The sequence below is a fragment of the Rhamphochromis longiceps genome, linkage group LG18 (assembly GCF_057381845.1).
Source record: "Rhamphochromis longiceps isolate RC_006_pf linkage group LG18, R_longiceps_female_GT1.1, whole genome shotgun sequence".
Taxonomy (NCBI): domain Eukaryota; kingdom Metazoa; phylum Chordata; class Actinopteri; order Cichliformes; family Cichlidae; genus Rhamphochromis; species Rhamphochromis longiceps.
Genome location: NC_140574.1, coordinates 9,581,570 through 9,605,594, shown reverse-complemented (window position 1 = coordinate 9,605,594; position 24,025 = coordinate 9,581,570). Strand labels below are relative to the sequence as shown.

Sequence of the window (24,025 nt, the reverse complement as noted above, 5' to 3'; positions counted from 1 at the left end):
CCAGCAGACTTCACGTTCTTTTCCGTATAAACTTAAACTACTAATTGTGCGCAGCAGAAAAGTGTTTACTGAAGTCACAGAGTGAGGGAGCCAATAGTTGTTTTTTGACCTTCATAGAGCTGGATTTGCAACTGGAGGAGTCGCCCCCTGCTGGCCATTAAAGGAATGCATGTTTAAGGCACTTCTACTGGCTCGAGTTCTCTGACCTTCAGGGACTTTCGCACTTTTGTGCGTGTCAGTCCTTTGTGGTTGAGATGACCTTGCTAAGAATATCCCCTCGTCATGATGTCACACAGATCCAAGAGTGGAAAAAACTCTTAAACTGAGTGCTTAAAGCAGTATGAAGCTTTGGCTTTGGCTACCTGCACACATAGTTTGAAACTTTGGTCATGTTTAATATGATCATCCATCCATTATCTTCCTCTTAAGCCAGCTCACAATGACAGCAAACGAAGGTTTTGATAGACTCAAAAGGCGGTTTTTGAGTTGATAATTTTTTAAGAGTCCTTGGGAAAAAAAGCAAGAAAGTAGAGATCCTCCTTAAAAGAAACACAGTGTGACTTAAGTACTGTAAGTAGTTAATGGTAAACCCTAGCCTGCATTTTGTTGGAAGGTAGTTGTAAAACAAATATTGTAATATTTTTAGTAAGACGCAGTACAGAAAAACCTCTGCCAAGGATCCTCTGCCATATCTACAGTGAGATTATTTTGAGCTACAGTACTGTGAAAAATGTTTGAGTCACCCTTAATTTCTTTATATTTTGCTGGGAAAATGTAAAATACGTGCAGCGATTTGCAGAAACAAGTCTCTTAGGTAAGCTCTCTTCTAATTTCTGTAAGTAGTCATCATGAATAGTCCTCCAGGCTTCTTGAAGGACATTTGGCATACCTCAACATTTCCTCCCTGTTTCCCTTTTTAAAGAATGGCTTCTTGATAGCCACCCTTCCATTTCTGACGAGGCTTCAGTGAAAATGGATCAACTGGCAAGGACATGTGCCAGGTCTTTGCTAGAGTCCAACCATTTATTAATATACATTATCCATGTTGTACAAATCCGTGGTATAATACAAAAAATGTTTTCTTCTTACCTCTAAACTATACGACATATTAAAACCTGTTCGTGCTGCATGTCTGGATTCGTAACCATCTTCTTAGCTGCACGGAGGTCAGGAGGTTTGAAAGCATCTAATGATGATGGCGCTTTTAGAGGACTGTTCCCGTCAGCAGCTCCATAAACCGCCTCTCTGTTTTAAGAGCCACATTACTCTGTCCCGGTCCCTCTCATCGAGCGCACACTCTCAGAGACATCAGCGCGGTGATAGATGCGCCGTGGCTGAACCACACTCTCTCACGGGCCTGGTCCCCCAGGGGGGGAACAGAGGAGGGGCCAGAGTGAAGCGGAGGCGGGGCGCACGGTGCTACGGCTGAGTGGAAGGAGAGTGGAAAGTAAGAAAATACCTGAATGGACGATCCGGAATAAGTAAGTAGTATTTCTTTGCGGAAATGTGTTAAAATGTTGGAAGTGGTGCTGTGGATGCTTGCGCGCAGTTGTAACGCGGAGAGGGGAGCTGGGAGGCTTCGGGGCGCCGGAGATCTCCGGTTTCCCCAAACAATAGTCGAGAGGACGCGATGGTCGCCCTTTTTTTTTTTTTGAATCCGAAGGGAAGTTTAGGACCCTCGTCGGCGCTATTGTTGACCCCACGGAGGCCACGTAGCTCCCTGGATCGATTTTAAACGTGGGAGGAAGAGTTGCCTTTATTAATGTGAACAGAAGCGTAAAAAAAGGAGACTGAGAGTGATGCGCCTGGAAGCAAAGAGCGCGTCCAGTGTGACTGCAGGCCGGAGGGTTTGAATTTTGTCCTCGGCGAAGGGCTGGTGGGAATTTCAGTGCGTCCATTCATTTTACTGCGAGGGCGTCCCATTTGGAAAAGGAAAGGGGAAAGAAAGGGAGCGGGCGTTGGGATCATTTGGCATCAGGACGCCACCGGTGGGGCCTGGGAGTCTCCCATTGTCCTGCCTTTCTCCAACACCCTCCTTTTTCATCTTGTAGGTCGCACAACTCTTTATACTCGCCCGGTTCTTCGCAGTAAGTTAGCCTTTGGTGGCTCTTTGTGCATGTGGAATATTGTTGAAATATTAATGAACGCAGCTCGACTCTTGAGCCACGCTGCCGTAGCCTGCAGCACGGTGCTAAAATGTCTAAACACAGGCTGTAATTCAAAGTGAAACAGGATAACGTTGCTGCAGCCGAAACAGGCCCTGATTACGCACAGATCCAGTGCTTGAAACGTCTGTTCGCCCTTCAACTTCTAATTTCTAAGATTTGAGTCCTGCTTTTGCGAGATAAAACTACACAATGCTATCACCAGGCTTTAAAAATACCACAGAATGGCTGTAAACTGCTTCCAGTGGGGATGTTTTAGTGATAAAACGGGTCGTAAACATAGCAGGGGCTCAGTGGAAATGGACTGAAGAAGGAATTTTACACAGTGATACCACAGAGATTAAGAAATATGAAGCACAGCTGGTTCATTGTAGAAGTATTGGTGCCCATTAATTTAGGAAATCTGAAGTATTAAGAAATGCTGGCAAAAATCAACTAGATTTCTCCCCTTATTGTTAGTTAAAATAAAAACTCCAGTATTTTATGTAGAAACATGTTTGGTCTGACCAGGAGTCTTAAACCCAAATACTACAATATTATCAAACAGAGAAAAACACCAAGACCTTCCATATTCAAGAAGCTGATGGAGAAAACGTTAGTTTTCTTTCTTGAAAAGCAGAAAATGTTAGACTTTACTCCTTTAGAAATAAACTGAGGTTTTACTTAACAATTCAAATTGTCCATTGGCCCTTTTCATCTGTAAATTGACTAATTTACCATTTCAGCTCTTCAGACAGCCTGGCTTTCTGCTTAAAGGGTCTGTCCACACAAACACAGAGAATACAGCTTGTCCTCTGACCCCCTGCGGTGTGCCTTCTACTTTGGTTCAATTAAAGTATAAGAGAAGCATGACAACTAGTAATGTGAGTGCAGAGAGAATTGTGCATGTATTTTCAGGAAACAGACATGGTAGAAGGTTTCTATCATGTCATATTTGTGTTTAATCACATGGAATCACATTTTGTTTTCTTTTTAAGTCAATGTGGTTGCTTCAGGTTGAAAAAATGCACAAAAAAGCTTCCAAATGTCTTGTGATAAAACATAATTTTGGATGTTTAAAGCACTTAAACAAGGAGTCAAATTGATGTTTGTCAGGTGACTCACAAATTAAGTCTTAATTAAGAAATTGCCGCAATATCTACATTAATATTGTCATCATGAAAAGATTTCAGTGCTCAGAAAGTGTTTCCTGAAGGGAATACGAGTGTTTTCTTATTCAAAATAAATGCATCTCTGTTTGACTCATACAGCTCTTTTTGACTGCCTTAAAAAATGCAATAGTTTCTGACTCCAGTCTGATCGCCACATTTGAACTTCTGCTGTTTTTATGGTCTCTGACAGTGAATTATGACACGCCTCTTCATTTTTGGACTTTTTCAAGCAACTCCTGACGTTTTATAACCCAAACAAAGAAAATAATGATGCTCTGACTTATCAGTAACACATAGTTGGCTGCTGTTGTTAGACTCGCCATAGTCATGACTCATGAATCATCTCAGCCGCTTCCTGTCTCTGCAGTACTTTTGTTTGGATATGAAGACAAATCTATACAGAGTCAGAAGACAGGCCTGTTGATTCAAACACACCCTATTAGATTTTCTCACTCGCACACACGCGCACACCTGCTCCCGTTTGCTCGCCGTGTGTGCAGACCTGGACAGAAGCAGTTGTCTTGTTGTTCACTGGTTTTACTGATGTGGGTGGCGGTCTCTGTTCTGTCTGTGTGTGTGTGTGTGTGTGGCCCTTGTTACACTGATGAGCCTCTTCCCCTGTTGGACCCTGGGCGTGTGCATGCTTATTTTCACAGTTGGTGGACTATATCTGGCCTAAAATGGCTATGGAGCGGAGCTGGTCACTTCAGAGGTGTCCCGGCTTGCTTTTCCGCCCTGACAGCTGCCGTCACAGTGCAAGCAGCTCCAAACTTTTTGACGGCAGCTCGATTTCTTTTTGCCATGGGGAAGGTAGCTGTAAAATCTTCCATGTGCTTGTTTTGATTACCGTGTGACTAGATCTGCACGCTTGCAGCAAAATAATTGCACTGTTAATGGTTTGATTTCATTGTTGGAATCATTTTTATTGATGAGCATAACCAAAATGGTCTTCTATGAACGTCTGCACTGTTTTAAGCTGTATAGTTACTTTAAATGATGCATGAAGAAATGCATATGAAATCCAAACTGCAAGCCAAAGATGTTTAAACTATGGATTTGACTCAGGAGCGTTGTTGCTTTGAGCTACATTAATTGATTTTGGATGCACTGAGTCATAAACCAGATTGATTTAAATTGAAAACAAAAGGAGTTGGTACAATAAATTCCACAATAAAAAAAATAATGAAGTCGATTTTAGCTGTTGAGGATTGGGACCCTGTGTGGAGGCTGTGTTGTGTGCATATGAGATTTGGTTCCTTCACTCAGGCTTGAATGTGTTTGTCTTCTGTTTTCAGAGGAAGCTGTTGTCTTTGCTCTCAGTTGATGGCGCATATTAAATGACTTTACACTCCCTTTGGCCTGAGCCATAAAACCTTTGAGCCGTGGCTCTAGTAGGCCTGAAGCCCAGCATCATAACTGTTTAATCTTAGACCACACACACACACACACACACACACACAGAGGTTTCTGGACTGGCTTGCAGTGGACAACCCTGGTGAAATCGGTCAGAGCTTTTTTATTTTTTAGAAAGTTGACTCTTTTTGCGTAAGACTATATGGAAAAAGTCATACCGGTATTTGGTTAACAATGTCAGGAGGAACAATGGCTTAGCTGGATGAAAAGAAACGAACCTTTTGTGTAAGGTGCTAATCAAAAACTAGAACCAGTGGTAGGTTGTTATTGCTTTACTGAACAGATTTGTGCTCAGATGTACTTTTACACTGTGGGTGTGTGGTTTCCTTTTTTTTTTTTTTTTTTTTTTTTTTTTTTTTTTTTAATACTAATGCTGCTGATTAAAGATGGAAGGCGAGAATCCTCTTGAAGTCCATGAAGTAGGTCATAGAGGACGGTGGGATGAATAGGAAACCTTATCCATCTTAGTACCGGACCACACCTTTGTAGATCAAGTGTTCAGTCATATTCTCACTATCAGGCCAGCACACAGGCAGGTATGGCAACAGGATTATTTCAGACTGTAAAGGTCAGCAGACCATGTGCAATCTAGATTTACTCATATCAAAATTTTCTGGTAGCTTAGTGCTTTAAGCCACTTGAAAGTGATGTAATATTTGCAACTTTCTTTTCATACTTTCTTTAGAGAGGACGGGCCTTTTGCAGGCCTTACTTGCAGAGACGGCCCTGTGCGCTTTACTTTTTTGAAGCATATGTCTCTCATTATACGTATAACAGGCTGAATGTAATGTTTACAAGAAACTGCTTTATCTACCTCAAAGGTCAAATGCTGAAAGATGATGTCAGCGTTTCAGCATAAAAACAGAGTTAATTTTACACTCGACTCCAGTCTTCGTACAGAGAAATCATTCACTGAAGCTGAAAAAAGGCCTTTTTTTTTTTTTTTTTTTTTTTAAATTGACAGGAGCCCCAAAAACCCAGAATGCAGTGCTGCTAGGGATCCACCAATTTATCCAAGTTTTACATCATCCAGCAGTTATTTATACTGTAAAAGTCAATTTATGTTACGTTATTTAGAACAGGTAAAATGCTACAGAGAGCTCTAGTCTCCTTACCAGTCGGCAGATATCGTCCAGTCACAAATTTAACATTATTGCTCATGTTTACTTGGATACTGTCAAAACTTTTTTTTAAAGAACATAAAGCAGAAGGACATGTTTGGAGAGTAATTTAGATAACGCATGATCACATAGCTTATCCTAATTGCGAAAGCTGCAGCAAAGTAGCATCACAGCTGAGCAAACGGTGGAGTCAAACAGTGCGCCAGTGCTCACTTGTTTGGGAAATGCAAAGTTGAAGAGTTGAGAAACATTAACCCCGTGTTTATGTGCCTGTGCATGTAAAACTCAGCAAAACTCTAAAACATCCCCAAATATTAAGTTCAGTCCTTCACAGCCTCTGTGTGCAGCTTCTGTGACAGTTCACATTTTGAGATTCTGAAGTTCCCTTTACAGCTTTGCTACTTAAATACTGATTTTTAAAGGTCAGATAGACTATACCCAGTTCAGTAGTTTGCAGCAGTGATTATGATTGTGAATGCAGTCTTTCATTCTTTGGAGAATACCAAATGTTTATCGATACACCATAGTAAGTGTTATCATGCTAATGTTTTTCATTGTTGCACAGTCTTGGTTTCAGTGTATGTTGTCATAAATGTTGTGGTTAAGGGTAAAAAGTCATTGTGCCATGATGTGAGTGACTGGAATAGAAGGACACTTGGCAGGAAACAGAAAATGCAGGAACTTAATTACAAACATTACCCTGCTATGTTTGCTAGGTGTGTGAGAAAATGTGTGTATTTAGCCGGAGGGCTTTTGTGAACAGTGAGCTCTGCTTGTCTGTGTATTCTACATGTCGTTGATTCAGAGGGTTTCACAAGAACCATAATTACCAGTTAAATCATCTGCTACATGTTTTTGAAAGTTTATCTTCTGTTTAATCTAAATTAAACTTTCATATCAAATCCTAAGATCCATGTTTTAGATGTAGCCGGTAGGTTTCTCCAGCTAACTTGGCTATCCTAATTTCTGAGACGTTAGTTAGTTAGTTAGTTAGTTAAATGCCTTTTGAATTATTTGTTGTCTTTCATTAAGATGCCATCATCAGGCACGAAATTTCTCATGACCTCTTAAGTCCATCTTTCATTGACTTGTAACTTGAAATCAAGTCTTAACGTTCACAATGAATATTCGCTGTGTTAAATAGTAATACTTTCATTTAATTATCTTACCTCTTTGAGAATATGTCAATATTACCTGAGTGCTTTCACGCTCTGCTGATGATAAATCTTTTTTGTTTTTCCCCCTTTCATGCAACTGTCACCACTCCGCCCACAATGGGAGGAAATGTCAACATATTAAGGTGATAAATATTATGTTTGAATGTCTTTTCTCGTTGCCTTTGTCCAACGTGTTTGTGTTGTATCTCCATACGTCTCTAGGGGGAATTTAGACTCCTATGCTTGGCCTTTTAATTGCTCTCTAAGGCTTTTGGATACATATAACCGTGACACTCTTCACAACATTTGTCTTTACGTGCAAGCAAAAGCACACATTTATGTCAGCAGCATTTTATGTATGGCAAGAGCATCCAAGGAGGGTTTGCTAAGGGCTGTGCTGCAAAATGGGAATTATACCAAGGGCCAGATATACAGGATACAGTTTATAGACGTGCTTTAATTAAATTACCAGAAGAAAATAAGATCATTAGTCTTTATAAAATGTAGTTAAGCAAACTAACTCCACAAAGAAGGCTTTCCTTCAGCCAACTTATAACAACCTGTTCCACAAGCTTGAAGTTGGGGCATTTAATAAAATCTTGTTAAGCTCTAATGTCAAAGCATAAAACCAGTCTTTTGTTTCAGTCTTGCACAGAGTGCGTCGTCAGCTCCTCAGCTCTGGCATTGCCTGTGTCACAGGCCCGAACACGACAGCTCAATATTTGTGCAGGAAGCTAATTTAAGAAAAAAAGAAGAAAATGGAGGCAAAAGCTCTCACCTAGTCTACCTGTACCATAGAGAGCAGCCTCCTGGCACGAAACAAAAATGAAGCTTGCAGCAAACTCTGCAGCTTCAACACTTTGAGATCAGGACTGAAAGAAGAAACATGTTTTGCTTTAGCTGCATACCTGTTTGCAGTATGTATGACTTCACATCTTTGCTGCTGTATATGTTCAAATGGGAACTATGTTCTTTGAAAACAAATTGTTTCATGGTAGGCGTCTGTTAACACTCAGTTAGACATGGACTATGTAGTCTTGTCACGTTCATTGTTTGCAGGCTTGTCAGATTGCCGATGCAGTGGAGGGTTAGTTTGCCATGAGCACAGGGCGGTGCAGACCACAGGCCAAACTTTCTTGAGAATCTAAAATAATTTGTGAGTTGGATTAAAATTGACAAATGGCTAGGTTGTGGGCTTTGATTTTGACACATATTATAAAGAGCACTAATCTGAGTAATGCTTTTGTTTCCTTTTTATCACTCATGCGTTCAAAAAGCTGAGCCATTTTCTTCTGTCTCTGCTGTTAGAGTTTCAGATATAGAGGAGTAAATATGCTGCTGAAATAAGACGTTACTCCTTCATTTTCCTTTGTCGTTGCTTGGAAAGGCAGACCGCATCATTATAATCGCTTAATTGTTATTTATGTGCGTTGGTGGGGCGAGCATTATGGCCAGTGATGATTTCCGATTGTTATTTTGGCCAGCGTTTCTCTGTCTGGGAGAGCAAATACCGGCTAAGCTTCTACAGCCATTAGATTAAACACTTTAGATTTGTGTCTCTTGCCTGTGTAGAGTATTTGGCTTGTCTGGGAATCTCTGAGTCCTCTCCACTTATTGTCCTCGTATTATTTTGCTGAGAAGCTCTACCCATATCTGCTCCTCTGTCTGTCCCCGAATGGCATGTTTAAAAGAACTTGTGAAGAGGAGTTTGTTTAATGTGCTTTTCTTCGGTTTAACTTGATCTAAAATAAGAATCCTCTTGCTTCGCGTGACATTCAGAATGCAGACTCCTGTCTGTTGTAGGGGTCGCATGAAACACAGCTTTTAAGCACTTTATTTGGCCTAAAAGCACAGCACCATTCTGCTAATTCCTCTGCTAAAGCTGAAGATAAAAGCCGATCATGATGCACCAGAAAGCAGCTGTTAGTCATTGGAGTTTTGTGGTTTTGGAATAAGCATGCTGTTGAGGTTTTGCACATGGCTGCAAGGGTCCAAAATCTTCTCTGGTCTGCTAAAAGTTAGTGATTCCGGATAAGGGGAGGTTTCTCATAACATTGAGCTATTGAATTTTTCATTATTTGCTATCATATTTATGCTGGTGGTAAGTGGTGTTTATTTTAAACAGGAAGAAACTTTCAGAAACTGAGATCAGCGCATGTGTGAATAATCCCTATGAGGGGACTGGCCTGGTTGTGCGCTGATCATACGCAGAGCTTGGTAAACTGTTGTTTGCATGTTATAGCTGTGCACAACCAGGGGCAGTCTAAAGTCTGTGTGCTGCTCTTGTTTCAGCCACTGATGATCTTCAAGATTATTAGAAAAGCCCTGGTTCCAGGGAAATGGAACAGACTTGCTGCCAGGAGTGGGTGATATTGTCACAACATCATTTATATTTCAAGGAAATTTGGGAAAAATGTATCTATTAAAAAGATATAGTGAACAGTGTTTTATCAGTGATTGCAGCCTGCAGGAAGCACTATTTATTTATTACTACAACACAAAGAAACTGTCAGTAACTCCTGATGACACACTATTGAATTTGAAGTGTGACTCTATAGAAACAAGATGCTAGCAGCAGGATTATAGCACTGCACTATATATGCACTGATAGTGGCAAAGTTAAATCTAAGCATTAAAAGTAACCTAAGTAGCGTTTTCCATGGAAGTTTTAAGTAAAAATATAAAACAAATGCTTAACATTTTAATACTACTACTACTAATAATTAAAGTAGCTTAACCTTAACTTAGACTCACAATATTTTCACATAACACTGAAAAATATTTTCTACCTGGGATCTGGGTATAGCTTTATCAGGAGTTGCTTGAAGCCCTGCATTTCCATCATGTAACTGCACCCATAATTTCCATCCATCTCCCTGTCATACAGACAACTAGCAGTGCTCTGGCGATCCCCGATGGAGTCTCCGTTGTTTACTTTTTCCAAGCATATCATCAGCTCCTAGTATCTCCTCCTCGCATGGCGTCATAGCTTGGTGGTGTCTTTTTTACCACAAGTGTTGAAACAAGTGTAGTGTTTCCACCTTTAGCGGGAACAGCTTTCTCGCATATTTTGCAAAGTGCTGTAATTTTTGTTTGAGGTTGTTGAAGGGACTCCCTGTTACTAAATTATTATTGGAGGCTGCCTCTTGCTGTAACACATGTCTGGGCTTGTCTCATGCGCACTATGAAAGTAAACGTATGGCATCTCTTTATCATTAATATCACGCTCTGACACTCGTGCATTTGTCACATACCATTAGTCTTTTGCTTTCTATAACCAAATGCCTAAGCTAAAAGACACACATGCAGTTTCACTTGGAATAAAGGCTTGGGTGCTCCAAAGGCTCTAAAAGACTCTCTTTCAGTCTTTATGATGTCAGAGTGGAACATTGATGCCCCACCCGACCTATTATTCAAACCCTTTGTTTGTGAGGAACAACCAATGAGAAGAAAGATGACTTAAGTTGGAGGGCTTGTTGCAGACAGTGGATGAACTGACACTTTACCGTGTAATAATGATGATGATAATACTGCTGCTGCTACTACTACTACTACTACTACTAATGATGATAATAATAATGATGATGATAATAATGTTGCAAAAAGAGATGGTGAAAATGTGGATAAACTTTGACAAAGAGATTGGATTTCATGCAGGACTTGGATGAAGGGAAGTGGATTTTAAACTCAATGGTCTTGATGGGGCATAAAAGCATCTTTAAGTGGAATCTGTCCGGCATTGATAGCAGCTAGCCTCCCTCTCCATTTCCCAAAGAGGGCCAATCAAAGCCAGTGAGCCACGCCCTCCCTTTATCGATTAACTACCATGTGACAGCCAAACATCCATCACGCCGATACTTTTATTTTGGTGATTTTTTTTTTTTTTTTTTTCCCTCCCGCGTGGACAGACAGTGTGTCAGAGGGCGGTGTGAGGTCAGGTTTCCACAGTAACTGTCAGCCTCCAATCCCCCTACAGCTGAACACCCTCATTCATTACCATGGCAGCGGAGAGGCCCCGTTTCCCGGGGGACGAGGGGCGTGAGGGACGGAATGTGAGACGGCGAGAGAGGGAGGGAGAGGGCAAACAAGTTTAGTGAAAACACAGTAATCCAATATGGCTGCCATTGTGACACAGCTAACTGTGGCTAATGCTCGCTGCTTGGAGAGAGGAGATATAGTCGTGTGATGATTAACCTCAGCTGAGACCTGGAAGCGATGAAAGCGCTTGAAGTGAAACCGAAGCCTCAGTTTAGAAGGTTAATGTGTTTTATAGTGGATGTGGGTATAAACCACATAAATGGACTCTTAAAGGGTCATTTTACTTTACTTTAAAAAGGGAGGAGTTTTGAGGCTTTCTCTTAAGTGTGAGATTAAGAGAGTTGGTGACCTCCCTTTAAAAAAAACAAAACAAAACAAAAACTTATGTTTTTTTCTGTTTTGTGCCGTTTAGTTACCTGTGCAGCCCACAAAGAAGGATGCCCATATTCCTGTGTGTGCCTGTCAGTTAATGATGGCTTATAGGTCAGACCTTGTATGACTGCCGTAGTGATTTTAATGGAAAATGACCAGGGTGCACATTAAGACATGCAAATGAAGCATGCAGACGCCCTCAGACTAGTGGAAAGGAGTTGACGTCTGAAAGGGGCTTATGATTTTAACCTTCCATGTGTTCGCAGACGTCTGCGTTGTTACTTCTTTCTAAAGTTAGGCTTCAGGCGCATTCCTCAGACAGCATTTTGAAATGTGCTATGCTTTTCAATGCCTGATATAAAGCCAGTGTTTCCAAAATGATCTTTATCTTGTAAATTGTTCCAAGGCCGTGATGCGTATTATGAAAAGGAGCTTTTGCCCAAGTTTAGAAGTGACACCGGGGACCTTGTTTTGTACCATCTAGATGGTCTGGTGTGACTGCTGTTAGGAGCACAAGGCAGGAAGCTCAGGCAGGAAAAAGGAAAAGATAAATATGAAGCCTGCGGTGTATTTTTAGTGTGTTGTCAGTTCAGTTAAACTGTGCAACTTAGGAGCACAAATAGTAGCTCAGGCAGAGAAATGGCTACATGCGATGCTGAGTTTTAACCAGCGCTCTCTTTTTGTCCTTCTCTTTCAGATCTCGGCAACCTCGGCTCTCCCCTGTTGCAACTCTCCTGCCCATCATCCTCTCCCACCCCTATTCCTTCCTCATCATCTCATCGTTTTAGCCTCCCCTGCCCTCCCATCCTCCCTTCTCTTGCTCCCCCCTCATCGGCCTCCAAGATAGATTCCCTCAGGAGTAAGGTTGACCTACTCAAACTGCCCCTGGCTCTCTCCACCAAGTCCATCTCCGAGCGCAAAAACCAACTGGGAGGCGTCGGCGAGCAGCGCGGCACGGCGGGAGGAGGCGGGGCTCGTAAAGCCCGCTCACCGCCGACCCGAGACATGGACAACGAGTCGCAGTACTCGGGCTACTCATACAAGTCCTCCCATTCCCGAAGCTCCCGAAAGCACAGGTGGGTAAGACCCATTCAAGTAGGCACACTCAGGCTCATAACTTCATGTATTTGTTTCTGGTCTGTTGTTTGGACTGATTCGAATATTGGTTGGTTTAAATATTGGATCTTCAAATACATATTGTGATTTACACAACATAATTAGAATGACAGCAACAACAACTGTATTTCTGTATTTGTATTTTTTTTTATCAAATATTTATGCAACTGCAGCAGTAGTCAGTCCAAGAGTGTAGATCAGGGATCTACGGTGTAGGGAAAATAAGTGCAACATGATGTCTCAGTTTTTCAACATGATAACAAAATGCTATTGATAAAGATAACGAAATCGCATCAATCTGCCAGAATGAATGAATGTGTAGGAAAAGCTGTAAAAGTCATGAAAATACAGTTAAGTCTAAAATCTGTGCCGTCCTTTAAATATTCGAAAGCCATCCCAGTGGGCCAGATTGAAGTCTTGGCTGGGCCGATTCTGGCCCCCCAGCCTTATGTTTGACACCCCTGGTCCTAATTATTATTTGAGTTTTTTCTTTTTCTGAAGGAGACTCCCCAGTCACTGAAACTCAGCAGTGAACCAAAATCTGCAGCTGCTGCCTCATAAATCAGCGATTGTGGCACTTATATTAGTTAGAAAATAACAGTTTTTAAAGGTTTTGAGTTTATATACAGGTTTGTACCTGATGTGTATGTGGTTTCTAAACTCCAGACCAACACTAGCCATCTGAAAGGATAATTAATCATCAAATGTTTTATCACTTTGTAACAGGTAGTGACTTGTGAGGTTTCATAACCAAATTCTCCCTATAAGAAGTCGTCAGTAACAGTAGGGTGTCTGGTATGCAGCTCAAAAGCTTTACAGATGCTGTGGATGAAAACCACATGCTGAGATCCACACTAGGAGACATAGTGGCACATATTTTAATACTGAACACTCACACATCATACATCTATATTGAAAATAGGAATTATAAAGTATACTTACTCATACATAACCTCATATAGAGCCAGGAAGACGGCTTTAATTCTAAACACATCCATCAGAGTCGCTACAGTGAACTAAGAAAACAGTTTGCTGATTAACCACTCAAAGAAGCTGAGTGACCCCTGGGCTGCTTTTATACATGTTATCCAGGGAAACCTTAAGGAAGCATTTTCGCTGAATCTGTGCGAACGTCTGTTTGCTTGATTAAACTTCAAATTTTTTAAGCTCCAATCTCAGTTGATAAATTGGAGGTGGTGAGCGATGGCAATGCTTTTAATTTCCTTTCTGGCAGTATCGTTTTGTTATGCTTTAGAAAAACACCACTGTTCACTGGGTAAAGAGGAAAAAAAAGCTATGAGGCAATTAATCATTCTGACTGTTTTTAAATGAGAGGAAAACAGACATAATTCAATTAGTGACTATACCGAGGAATGTAAGACCCATTTCTTTGTTTACGAGGAATTTTAAAAAGTTACAGTTGTGGTCAAAAGTTTCATACACTCATCATGAAGGTCACAGTAATTTGGGGCTTTCAACTTTTTCTTTGAACTGTTTTTTTCCCCCTGGGTGGCACCAAAGTACAGCATGTGTCTTTAATAAGTTGCTGGATGCACAAGTTTGAATTTATTTTGGAGTTTCTGTATTTCTCGCAGGGTCAAAAGTATAAATACGGGCTCGGATATAAACATACGCTGACTTAAATCTTTTAACAAGTGGTGCTGAAGCTTCTACAGTGTCTTTTAACTCGACAAGACCAAAGCCTATTAACCTCTCATTGCTGATCATGATTGTGGGCAACTGTTTTCTTTTTGCCAGCATAAAGAGGAATTGTTTGACACCACTGCTCAAAAGAATGGGGAAACCCAGACTTGCATAAGTTGGGAAGATCCCTTGTAGCCATTTCTAAACAATCCCAAGATCATCCGTTCAAATAATTGTACGTAAGTATAACTTATTCACATGTGTCACGACTTTGATCCAAAAAGATCCAAAACGGTCCCCCCTCAGATAAGAGGAAATTGGTCAGGATGTTCAGAAACAACCCAGGAACCACCAGGGCCCAAGCTTGACATGAACTAGAAACTGCTGGACCACCAGCATCACTGTCCACAGTGAAGCTTGACTGAAATCTGCATCTGACCACAAGGCTATGGACATGATCAGATAAGATGGAGGCTGAAACATTTCTATTTGGCCTCAATGACAAAAGGTACTTTTGGAGGATTAAAGGTGAGGCTTTCAAACCTAAGAACACTGTACCAAATGTCACGCATGGTGGTGGTAGCATCATGCTCTGTGGCTGTTTTGCTGTCAGTGGTGCTGATATACAGGGTGGGCCATTTATATGGATACACCGTAATAAAATGGGAATGGTTGTCACCATTGTTTTTCTTGTGACATTACCAATAAGCTTGATGTGTCACATGGCCCTCTTCCTATTGGAAAAACAAAAGTTGTATCCAAGATGGCCGACTTGTAAATGCCCACCATGGTCACCACCCATCTTGAGGAGTTTGCCCCCTCACATATACTAATGTGCCACAAACAGGACTTTAATATCACCAACCATTCCCATGTTATTACGGTGTATCCATATAAATGGCCCACCCTGTATAATACAAAGTTGAATTACGAACAAGGAAGGCTACTTATAAAATCTTAAACTTCACATTAAATCAACAGCTAGAGGGTTGAAACTTGGACACATCTGGACATCTGGATCTGATTAAGCTTAAAAACTGGGTCCATGCAAAAAAAAAAAAAAAAAGAAGGAAAAAACAACCAATTTAATTGAACTTGATCAGTTTTGTCAAGACGAGTGGTCAAATAACAAACCAGAATTATGGCAGAAGCTTAATTCTGGTTAATGGCTATCAAAAGTGTCTGGTTGAGGTCAAGCTTGCTAAGGGACATTTAACCAAATATTAGTGAGGTGTGTGTGTATATTTGAGTTTGTGTGGATTAGCACAAAAGTCTAAAATAAATTGTTTTCTTAAGCCACTAAAGATGTTTGTTGTATAATGATTCCAGCCTGGAAAAATAACAGTTAAAAAACCCTTTAAAAGCCCAAAATTACCATGACATTCATGCCCACGATGAGTGTATGTAAACTTCTGACCACAACTGTGTGTTCTTCTATCACAAAGATTCACCACAGCAACTTTGACAGACAATCTGCTAAGACAATAAATAAAAATTGGATAACTAATAGCAGATTGTGTCATGGTGTAACATCATCACATCATTCGATGCGTCTGTGACTAATGTAGCCCTTTATGATATGATACATAATTTCTTTGTCTTCAGGGATCGGCGGGACCGTCACCGCTCCAAGAGCCGAGACAGCAGCAGTCGTGGAGACAAATCGGTCACCATCCAAACACCCGGAGAGCCGCTTCTCGATGCAGAGTCGACCCGCGGAGATGACAGGGTCAGTTACAGTGTTTTCTGCTTTCTTTTTGTTCATGCATCGTCATCTTTGACCTCATTTAATCACCAGTCATTATTCTAATTAATGGTTAACATTGTGCATATCTTATCCCACCAATGTTTCTTAAATCTACAATTTGTTCAAAAAATGTTAGTGACTTTCGGTCCTTTAGCTGCATGTCACTAACATTGACAAAGTTAATAGGCTCAGATTACCCTGGAGCTGTACATGCTAAAATATTATGTTTAATTAAAGTCAAACACTCAGCTGAACTACAAATAGTCCTTTAAACCAAAACTTTGACCTCTCTACTTTATTCAGGTCAAAAAGCTGTTGCTGAATTCCCCATCAGTTTTCCTTTGTTATCCATTCAAAGTGGTCTCTCAGATTCTTTCAACAGCTCAAGTGTGTTTTCTTAGAGCTGTTAATCATATCGTTTCAGTCCTTTTCTGCCTCGTCAGTTAGCGAGGAGAGAGCAGGTGCTGACTTTAAAATAATCTGACTTCACTATTTAAAGTGCAGAGACGTGCTTTCATTAAGGAGCCCGAGGGGACGTATTTGTTCTCAGATGAAGTGAAGAGTCATTCTTAAAATAGTAAAGGGGCACTTGCATTAAAGCTTAACCAACCTGCAATCGCTCTTGGGACAAAGATGTTCAGGGCTTGAGCCCTTAGCTTCTAATTTTAAGTTGAGGGCTTTTCAGCTGCTCAAAAAAGATTTTTAAAAAAGCAAGAACTGTTCATTTGTGCTTACTCTGCCTTCCAACCAACCCTTTCATGTAAACATCTTGTGTTCATATATGTAGGATAAGCAGCTTCAGATTTTGTCTCACACCCTCCTTTTCTTAGGTATGGCTGAGCAACTCCTGTTCACACATACAATCCCAGCATTCTTAGCCTCTTGAAGAGGTGCAACTTAAGTCAAAGCTGGGGGTGAACTTAATATATTACTCAGCATAGAGATTAAAATGACTAATTGTTTTCTTTGTTGTGCAGGATGACAACTGGGGAGAGACCACCACTGTGGTCACTGGCACCTCAGAGCACAGCATCTCGAACGAGGACCTGACCCGCGTCACCAAAGATTTGGAGGAGTCAACTCCACTGGAGTGCAAGCGTTTTGTGGGTCCGGCGTTGGGAGGCTGCCTGAGCTTCTTTGCTCTGGTCACGCCATTAGCCTTCCTCATCCTGCCGCAGGTCTTGTGGCGTGACGCCCTCGAGCCTTGCGGCACGCCCTGCGAGGGCCTCTACGTCTCCCTGGCCTTCAAGCTCTTGGTCCTGCTCATCTCCTCCTGGGCTCTGTTCCTCCGCCCTCCCCGCGCCACCCTCCCGCGCTTTTTTGTCTTCCGCTGCCTCCTGATGGTGCTGGTGTTCCTGTTTGTGGCGTCGTACTGGTTGTTCTACGGCGTGCGTGTGTTGGAGCCCAGAGAACGGGACTATAGGGGGATTGTGGAGTATGCTGCCTCGCTGGTGGATGCTCTGCTCTTCATCCAGTACCTGGCTCTGGTGCTGCTGGAAGTCCGACACCTTCAGCCAGCCTTCTGCCTTAAGGTGGTGCGGAGCACAGATGGTGCCAGCAAGTTCTACAACGTGGGCCACCTCAGGTTTGTGACACCAGCCATGGCATTTAATTAATATCTTTACAGAATTGTTGTTTGTTACTTGGTTGCCTTCTAGTAACAAAATACGATAAACCTGCTGAGAGGCAGAAGATTAACCTCATGAGTCCCAAACTCTTATTCGCAATGTACCACAGACAGGCCTGTGCTCAGCAGCATGAAGTATAAGCTGCAGAAAAGCTAAATGCTATGTCCTTACATGAGGATGCAGGGTCTCAGTTACTCTATGGAGTGATTTTTGCTGGTATGGATTGGGTCCTTTGTCTTTACAAAGGAAAGAGTCACTGCAAATCAATACAAAGTTGTCTTAAGTGGGTTTAAAATGTCTGAAAGTTGATACTTGGGTGTGTTCACGCTTGTATTTGAGAAGCTTTACAAGCTTTTTTCTCTGCCTGTGCTCTGAAACCACATCCTAGAGCGGGAAAAATGTATTTTTAAGTTGTCAAAATCAATCACACACAGATTGTTTTTTGGAAACAAACTGAAGGGGAAGTGTGCGTGCATGCATATCTCCATCAGGCCATTATTTTTTTTTTTAAACGTGAGCAGCATGCAGAGACATCACAACTTAAATCTGATTTCATTTTTCCTTTTTTGATGATTCAAGGATGTAATCCATCCCCAGCAGTCACACCTACATCGTGTACACGGGCATTATTTTAAGTAACTTTAGTAAGATTTCAGTGAAATATAAAAAAAGCGTGACACTGGCAGGGACTCCATGGTTTTGGTGATTCTGGTGGTCAAGAACTGTTTAATGGAAATATAATATATGCTCAATTATTCTGATTATCCCAATGGACTGGGTAAAAATGTGCATATATTTCTTAGCATATTGCATGTATTTATTGTTGTTGAAACATTTCTTAGTTTCAACAACAATAAATCTATTAACTTTAAAGCGGAAGTTTCACAAAACCTAGGTAAATATTAAACTACACCAAAAAACAGTTTGGGGGATGTGAGGGGATGCATTTTACTTTGAAGTATTTTACTGTCCAAACATCAGTGTATCTTATTTTAAAGTAATAGTTGAGGTGTGACATTAAACGAGATCACCATCAAAGGCAGAAATGTGAGGGAGGTGCTGAGATATAGTTTACATTTACGTCTGTATTAACTGCAGCCTGTCCGTTGTGCAGTCAGCAGCTGTTGTTTGACCTGTACTTACTGTGACACTGACGACAGATACTGTGTTTTAGCATCCAGCGGGCAGCTGTCTGGGTTTTGGACCGTTATTACAGCGACTTCCCCGTCTATAACCCAGCTCTCCTCAACCTGCCCAAGTCCATCCTGTCCAAGAAGATGACAGGCTTCAAAGTTTACTCTCTGGATGGTAAATATAGTTTCGTCCTGGCTCTGACGTCTGTCTTTAATCCAGTAGTAAATCGTTTTTTCTTTAATTTTCGTTGCCGTTTGTTGGTCTACGTCAGAAGCAGGTGGCTTTACAGCAAGAACGGGAAACATAAAGAACTCCTTAAACTACCTGTCTGAGTTCTAATGTGCAGTCCAATACTCCCTCCTTCGGTCTTACAGAAAACACCACCAATAACTCCACAGGCCAGTCCCGGGCCATGATAGCAGCTGCTGCTAGACGGAGAGACAACTCCCACAACGAGTATTACTACGAGGAGGCCGAGATGGACCGAAGGATCCGCAAACGGAAGGCCAGGTCAGATACACTCCACGTTCCTCGTCGGCCTCGAGGGCCATTTATCACCCGCAGAACTTTTCGGTTTTTCATCTTTGATCTGTTGGGTATGTCACCACAGTTCTCTTTTACTCTAATAGGTTGGTGGTGGCGGTGGAAGAGGCCTTCACGCATATCAAGCGCCTCCAAGAGGAAGAGGCAACCTCATCTCCCAAACACCCCAGAGAGGTAATGGATCCTCGAGAGGCGGCCCAAGCCATCTTTGCCCCGATGGCCCGGGCCATGCAGAAGTACCTGAGAACCACACGGCAGCAGGCCTTCCACAGTATGGAGAGCATCCTCACACACCTTCAGTTCTGCATCACGCACAACATGACACCCAAGGTGAGTCGTCAATAGTTCCAATACAGCAAACAGCCTAATTGATATTAAAATATTTGTTTGTTTTGTTTTTAAACATGTTTGAGTATTGATGGCTGTTTCTTAGCAGAATTTTCTACTAGAGAATCGAATACATCTCTAACTCGGAGGCGCCTAAGTCCCTGATGATAGCAGCCACTTGATACTGTTTTCAGTCTTGTCCTGTGTGTACAGATACTTTCTATTGATTATCAAAACCCTTCTATATTATTTACCATAAGGATGTTTTTTTTATTTATTTTTTGCTATTTAAACCCAAACAGTCCCTCATTGAGTGCAGATGTACCTACCTTTACTCCTGAATACTCTCTCTTTTTGGGACACTTTCTTTTATTTAAAAAAACAAAACAGCTTCTATCAGTTGCTGTCTTATTCACAAGAGGTCAACACACTGGATCAATGTGCATATTTGATCTGGTATGGATGCTCCTTCCATCCCAACATGGCCCGTCCAAGGGATTTGTGCTTCCTTTCGGTCTCGAGAGGAGATGCCAGGGATCTAGTGTTAGCCAAATATGTTACCACTGTAGGACAGAGCCACTTTAATTAAATATAAAATAAATACAACACAATAAGGGGATCTTTGCCACTACAGAAAGGCAGAATTATTGTAGGATAGTATTTCTTTTACTTGTTTTAGCGGACAGTGTAGATCGATGAAATGATCTTCAAAGCCGCATCATTAGTGATGTAAATGTAGTTAAGTGCTTCATGAGTGTACTTGGGCACGGCACTTCAGCACTAAGACAGCTGGTGTTTCCTTGGTGATTAAACTCCAACATCCTCCTTTTCAGGCTTTCCTGGAGCGTTACCTCACCGCCGGCCCCACCATGCAGTACCAGCAGCAGAACGGTAGGGGGCGCCAGTGGACTCTGGTGAGCGAGGAGCCGGTGACCTCAGCCCTGCGTCAGGGTTTGGTCTTCTCCCTGCGACGCCTGGACTTCTCCCTTGTTGTCACGGTGACGCCGCTCCCCTTCCTGCGACTCGGGGAGGAGTTCATCGACCCAAAGAGCCACAAGTTCGTCATGAGGCTGCAGTCTGAGACCTCGGTGTAAAGGCGTCCAGTAAAACGTCTTCTTTTTCCTACACTTTCCTCTCCCCTCGTGCTAACTCCTCCTGGATCACTGATGCGGTGGGACATGCGGAGGCCATGTGGTCTATTCTGGCCCAATCATTTCCCCTCTCATCAACAAACAAACCATTCAGAGAGGAACATCTCTGCGGGCCTCATCCTTCCTGTTTTGTGATCATCACAGATGCTTTGCGTCAGACTGTGATCAGCTCAACGATTGTTCAAACCCTGGAAGTAAACAGATGCCTTGACCTTTTCTTGTCTTGACAATGTCTTTACGGCACACTGTAAAGTTCTTTCTTCCTCTAAACGGGGACTTTTCCTCCTTTTGCCTCTTCTTTTGCTGTAACCACTGGACTAGTTTACTGTGCTGACTCAACACGTAAACACCAGAGGAAGGGGATTACATCACATGTGTCACTTCCTCTTATTTGTGTCTTAAAATCAGTCCAACTGGATTTCAGCTCTGACTGCAACGCTGATGTACCACTGCCCTCTGGTCCCCTGTCAGTGGTTGTGTTTAACATAAGCAGGACTGTTGTTGTTTTTTTACATATATATGTTAGAGGAGTGACTTTTTAACTTTCAGAATGTAGCATTTTGTGCAGTGAGTTAACATGTTCTCTCTTGTGGCCTTGAAGGGCCAGTATGTCCTTTTTTTTTTTTTTAAATTTATGTGACTATTAAGCAAAATGGAAGTACATTCCTAACTCACTGCAACTCCAAACTGTATGTTCATGATTGTTTAAATATGCAGCTTTAGTTCATTTAACACTGGTACTTTTACTATTGATGTCACAGTTTTAGCAGGACGTGTTACAGAATAAAAATGACATTTTCACCTGGTATTAACTGAGATTCTGAACATTACTTGCGTGAGGATCTTAAAGTGTGAGCTTGACGATGTTCTGAATTTTTCATACTGTCAACAAATCCAGCAAAAAGACCAACAGTGCACTCGTCTCGAGTGTCATTACTTGGAATCTATTCATTGCTGCTACTTCCTAAGAACAACTCATACATGCATTATGCTGTTATTATTATTTTTTAACTCATGGATACTATGTTTTTGGAAATGTTACTCATGCCTAAGTAGTAAGTGGATTTACTCAGTGCCATTTATAGCTGGTTACTTTTAGATACAATTGAGTATTTTTGGCAGCAGGATGGCGTGAGTGGAAAAATAAATTGCACAGCAATGGAAAAACTGGAGCCAGTAACAGGTCGATGCCACTCTTTACAGAGTAAAACATTTCTAATATCACATAATGGTTCATATTTTCAGAATATTACTTAGATTCTTTAGTAAATTATACTCGCGCTTTATGTTCTGTCTGCTAGTCAGTCTCTCCAATGGGCAAACTAAAAACGTCTTGATATCAGCTCGTATCAGAGCAACGTGTATGCTGATACTGAAATATGTGTATTAGTGGATATTAACCTGATGTATTAGCTGTGCTTTAGAGAAAAAAAAACACATCACGTAGTACATTGGTGTTCTGGGTGTAGTTTTTGGATAGACCAGTAAATTAAATCAGGGTCTCAGTACCCATACAAAGCATGTTTTCTTTTTCTTTTTTTTTGGGGGGGGGGGGGGGGTGTTAATAATTGACTGGGGGTATTTTTGGTCTTTTTATGGCTTTTATTTGACAATATGAAAAACAAGAGTATTACCAGCCTCACTCTTTAATGCAAATGCAATCTGTGCGTCCGATATGTTGAAATGCTGGTAAAATCTTTGCATTTTAAGTGATAAAATCTGCAGCTTTTCTGTGACTGACTGGGGGAAAAAAGCATACTCTGTGCTAAATTCTAGTTAACTGTTTGTGCGACCATGTTTCAAGAGTTTCCTTAACAGATACTGACAGAGTTGCTGCATTATTGAGGGTATATTTAGATTCTGCGGAAGAAGTTCCGCCTGCACACTTAACTCTAAGCCACCCTAATAATCAGATAACAGCATTTTGAGTCACTGTGTGCAGGCGCTCATCTGTCATAAAACTTCAGTCAATCGGAAAACGCCCTGATTATTAATATTGGAAGCGAAATAATACAGTGTATCGTTACAGTGTAATACCAGGTGTAAATGTAGTCAGTCTCACACTTCTTACACAATTAAATGAATCCAGATGTGGCAGCTGTAGTTTAACTATGAGCTAGCTTATTGTGGTTTAATGTTTTTGTTTTTTCTTACATGCATATCTACAAGAATCCCAAACCAGACATGTGATTGTAACTCCTCTCTGCAGCTCCTCTGCAGCAGTAGCTTATCACCGCCTCGCCTTGTGCCACGAGCTGAAACGGGCACAGTGAACATGCTGCCTATGACCTTTCCTCAGCCTTAGTTTCCAGATGTGCAGGAGCAGCAGACTCTGACTCCCCCACCCCTTCGTCTGCAGGTCCTGATACTTAACCCGATGTTTCCACCCCACATGCTGAGCCACAGAAACAGACAAAAGCAGGCTGACTGTTTTTGTCAAATGCGATTTTAAAAAGTCCTTCACATTTCTGAAAAATGAAACAAACAAACACCAGGTCCGATTTGTTCGATATTTCATCTGATTTTTGTAAAAAAACTAACAAAAAAAACAAACGAACAAAAGAATGCATGCATAGATTTATTTTGGGCTCCAAATCCTTTTTATAATAAGTTGTTTTCTATCATTTTTACGGTGCCTAAGTTATGATGATGCAATTTTCAGAATGTAAAAAAAAAATTGTAGATCTGTGTTGTATTTTGTTCTTTTTGGTAACTGTAGCTTGTATAGTGTGCTAGGCTTTTTCCATTATTAAACCATTTATTACTTACAAGTCTCCTTGTTTCTTAACTTGCAGCATGGGGAACTTTAGTCTGTAAAGTGAAACATGTGACTGAAGCTAAGAAGCAAAAGGAGCTGAGACTTCTCTTTTTAATGTGATTGAAGAAAATTAATATCTGCATTTGATCATTTTGGTTTGCTTTAATAAGAATTTGTTCTTGAATGCTGTTACCCAAAGCCGATTTGGGCCTTTGGACGTGAACAATTTTCACCAGTTTTTCACAAGACTTTTAGAGGAACTTCTGTCAAGTTGGGGGATGGCAGTGTGGTAGGCGTGTGGTTTCATAGCTTCAAAACGGACAGAGAGCCACTGACTTCCTGTTCGCTGCTTCTCATCTCTGTGAGTATAAGACATCTCGCTGACACCCTACAAGGGGAAAAACAAAGCAGATCAACCATCTTATCTTCAGCCCACCTGGTAAGAGCACTCATTGCTCTCTTTTTGATCCTGCTCTAGTAGGAGTACTTTTGAGATACCTGTGGCATTGAAAAGGGATGACACGGAGTTAGTGTCTCTTAACATCTTTCTTCTGGCTGTG

At 41.4% G+C, this 24,025-nt stretch overlaps 1 protein-coding gene across 2 annotated transcripts; it reads left to right on the top strand.

Annotated features, from left to right (window-relative positions):
- The first annotated feature begins 1,796 nt into the window (after window positions 1–1,796).
- On the top strand, window positions 1,797–23,478 carry LOC146647713 (vang-like protein 2). 2 transcript variants are annotated; one of them, XM_085389874.1, is made up of 8 exons: window positions 1,797–2,087; window positions 12,115–12,493; window positions 15,783–15,906; window positions 16,902–17,509; window positions 18,727–18,860; window positions 19,061–19,196; window positions 19,316–19,559; window positions 20,390–23,478. In XM_085389874.1, the coding sequence occupies exons 2-8, from the start codon at window positions 12,423–12,425 to the stop codon at window positions 20,648–20,650; spliced, it is 1,578 nt and encodes a 525-aa protein (XP_085246000.1). In that variant the 5' UTR covers window positions 1,797–2,087; window positions 12,115–12,422; the 3' UTR covers window positions 20,651–23,478. The 2 variants fall into 2 exon arrangements, with proteins under 2 accessions (XP_085246000.1, XP_085246001.1); XM_085389875.1 differs by having other exon boundaries at window positions 1,850–2,047.
- The last annotated feature ends 547 nt before the right edge of the window (window positions 23,479–24,025 follow it).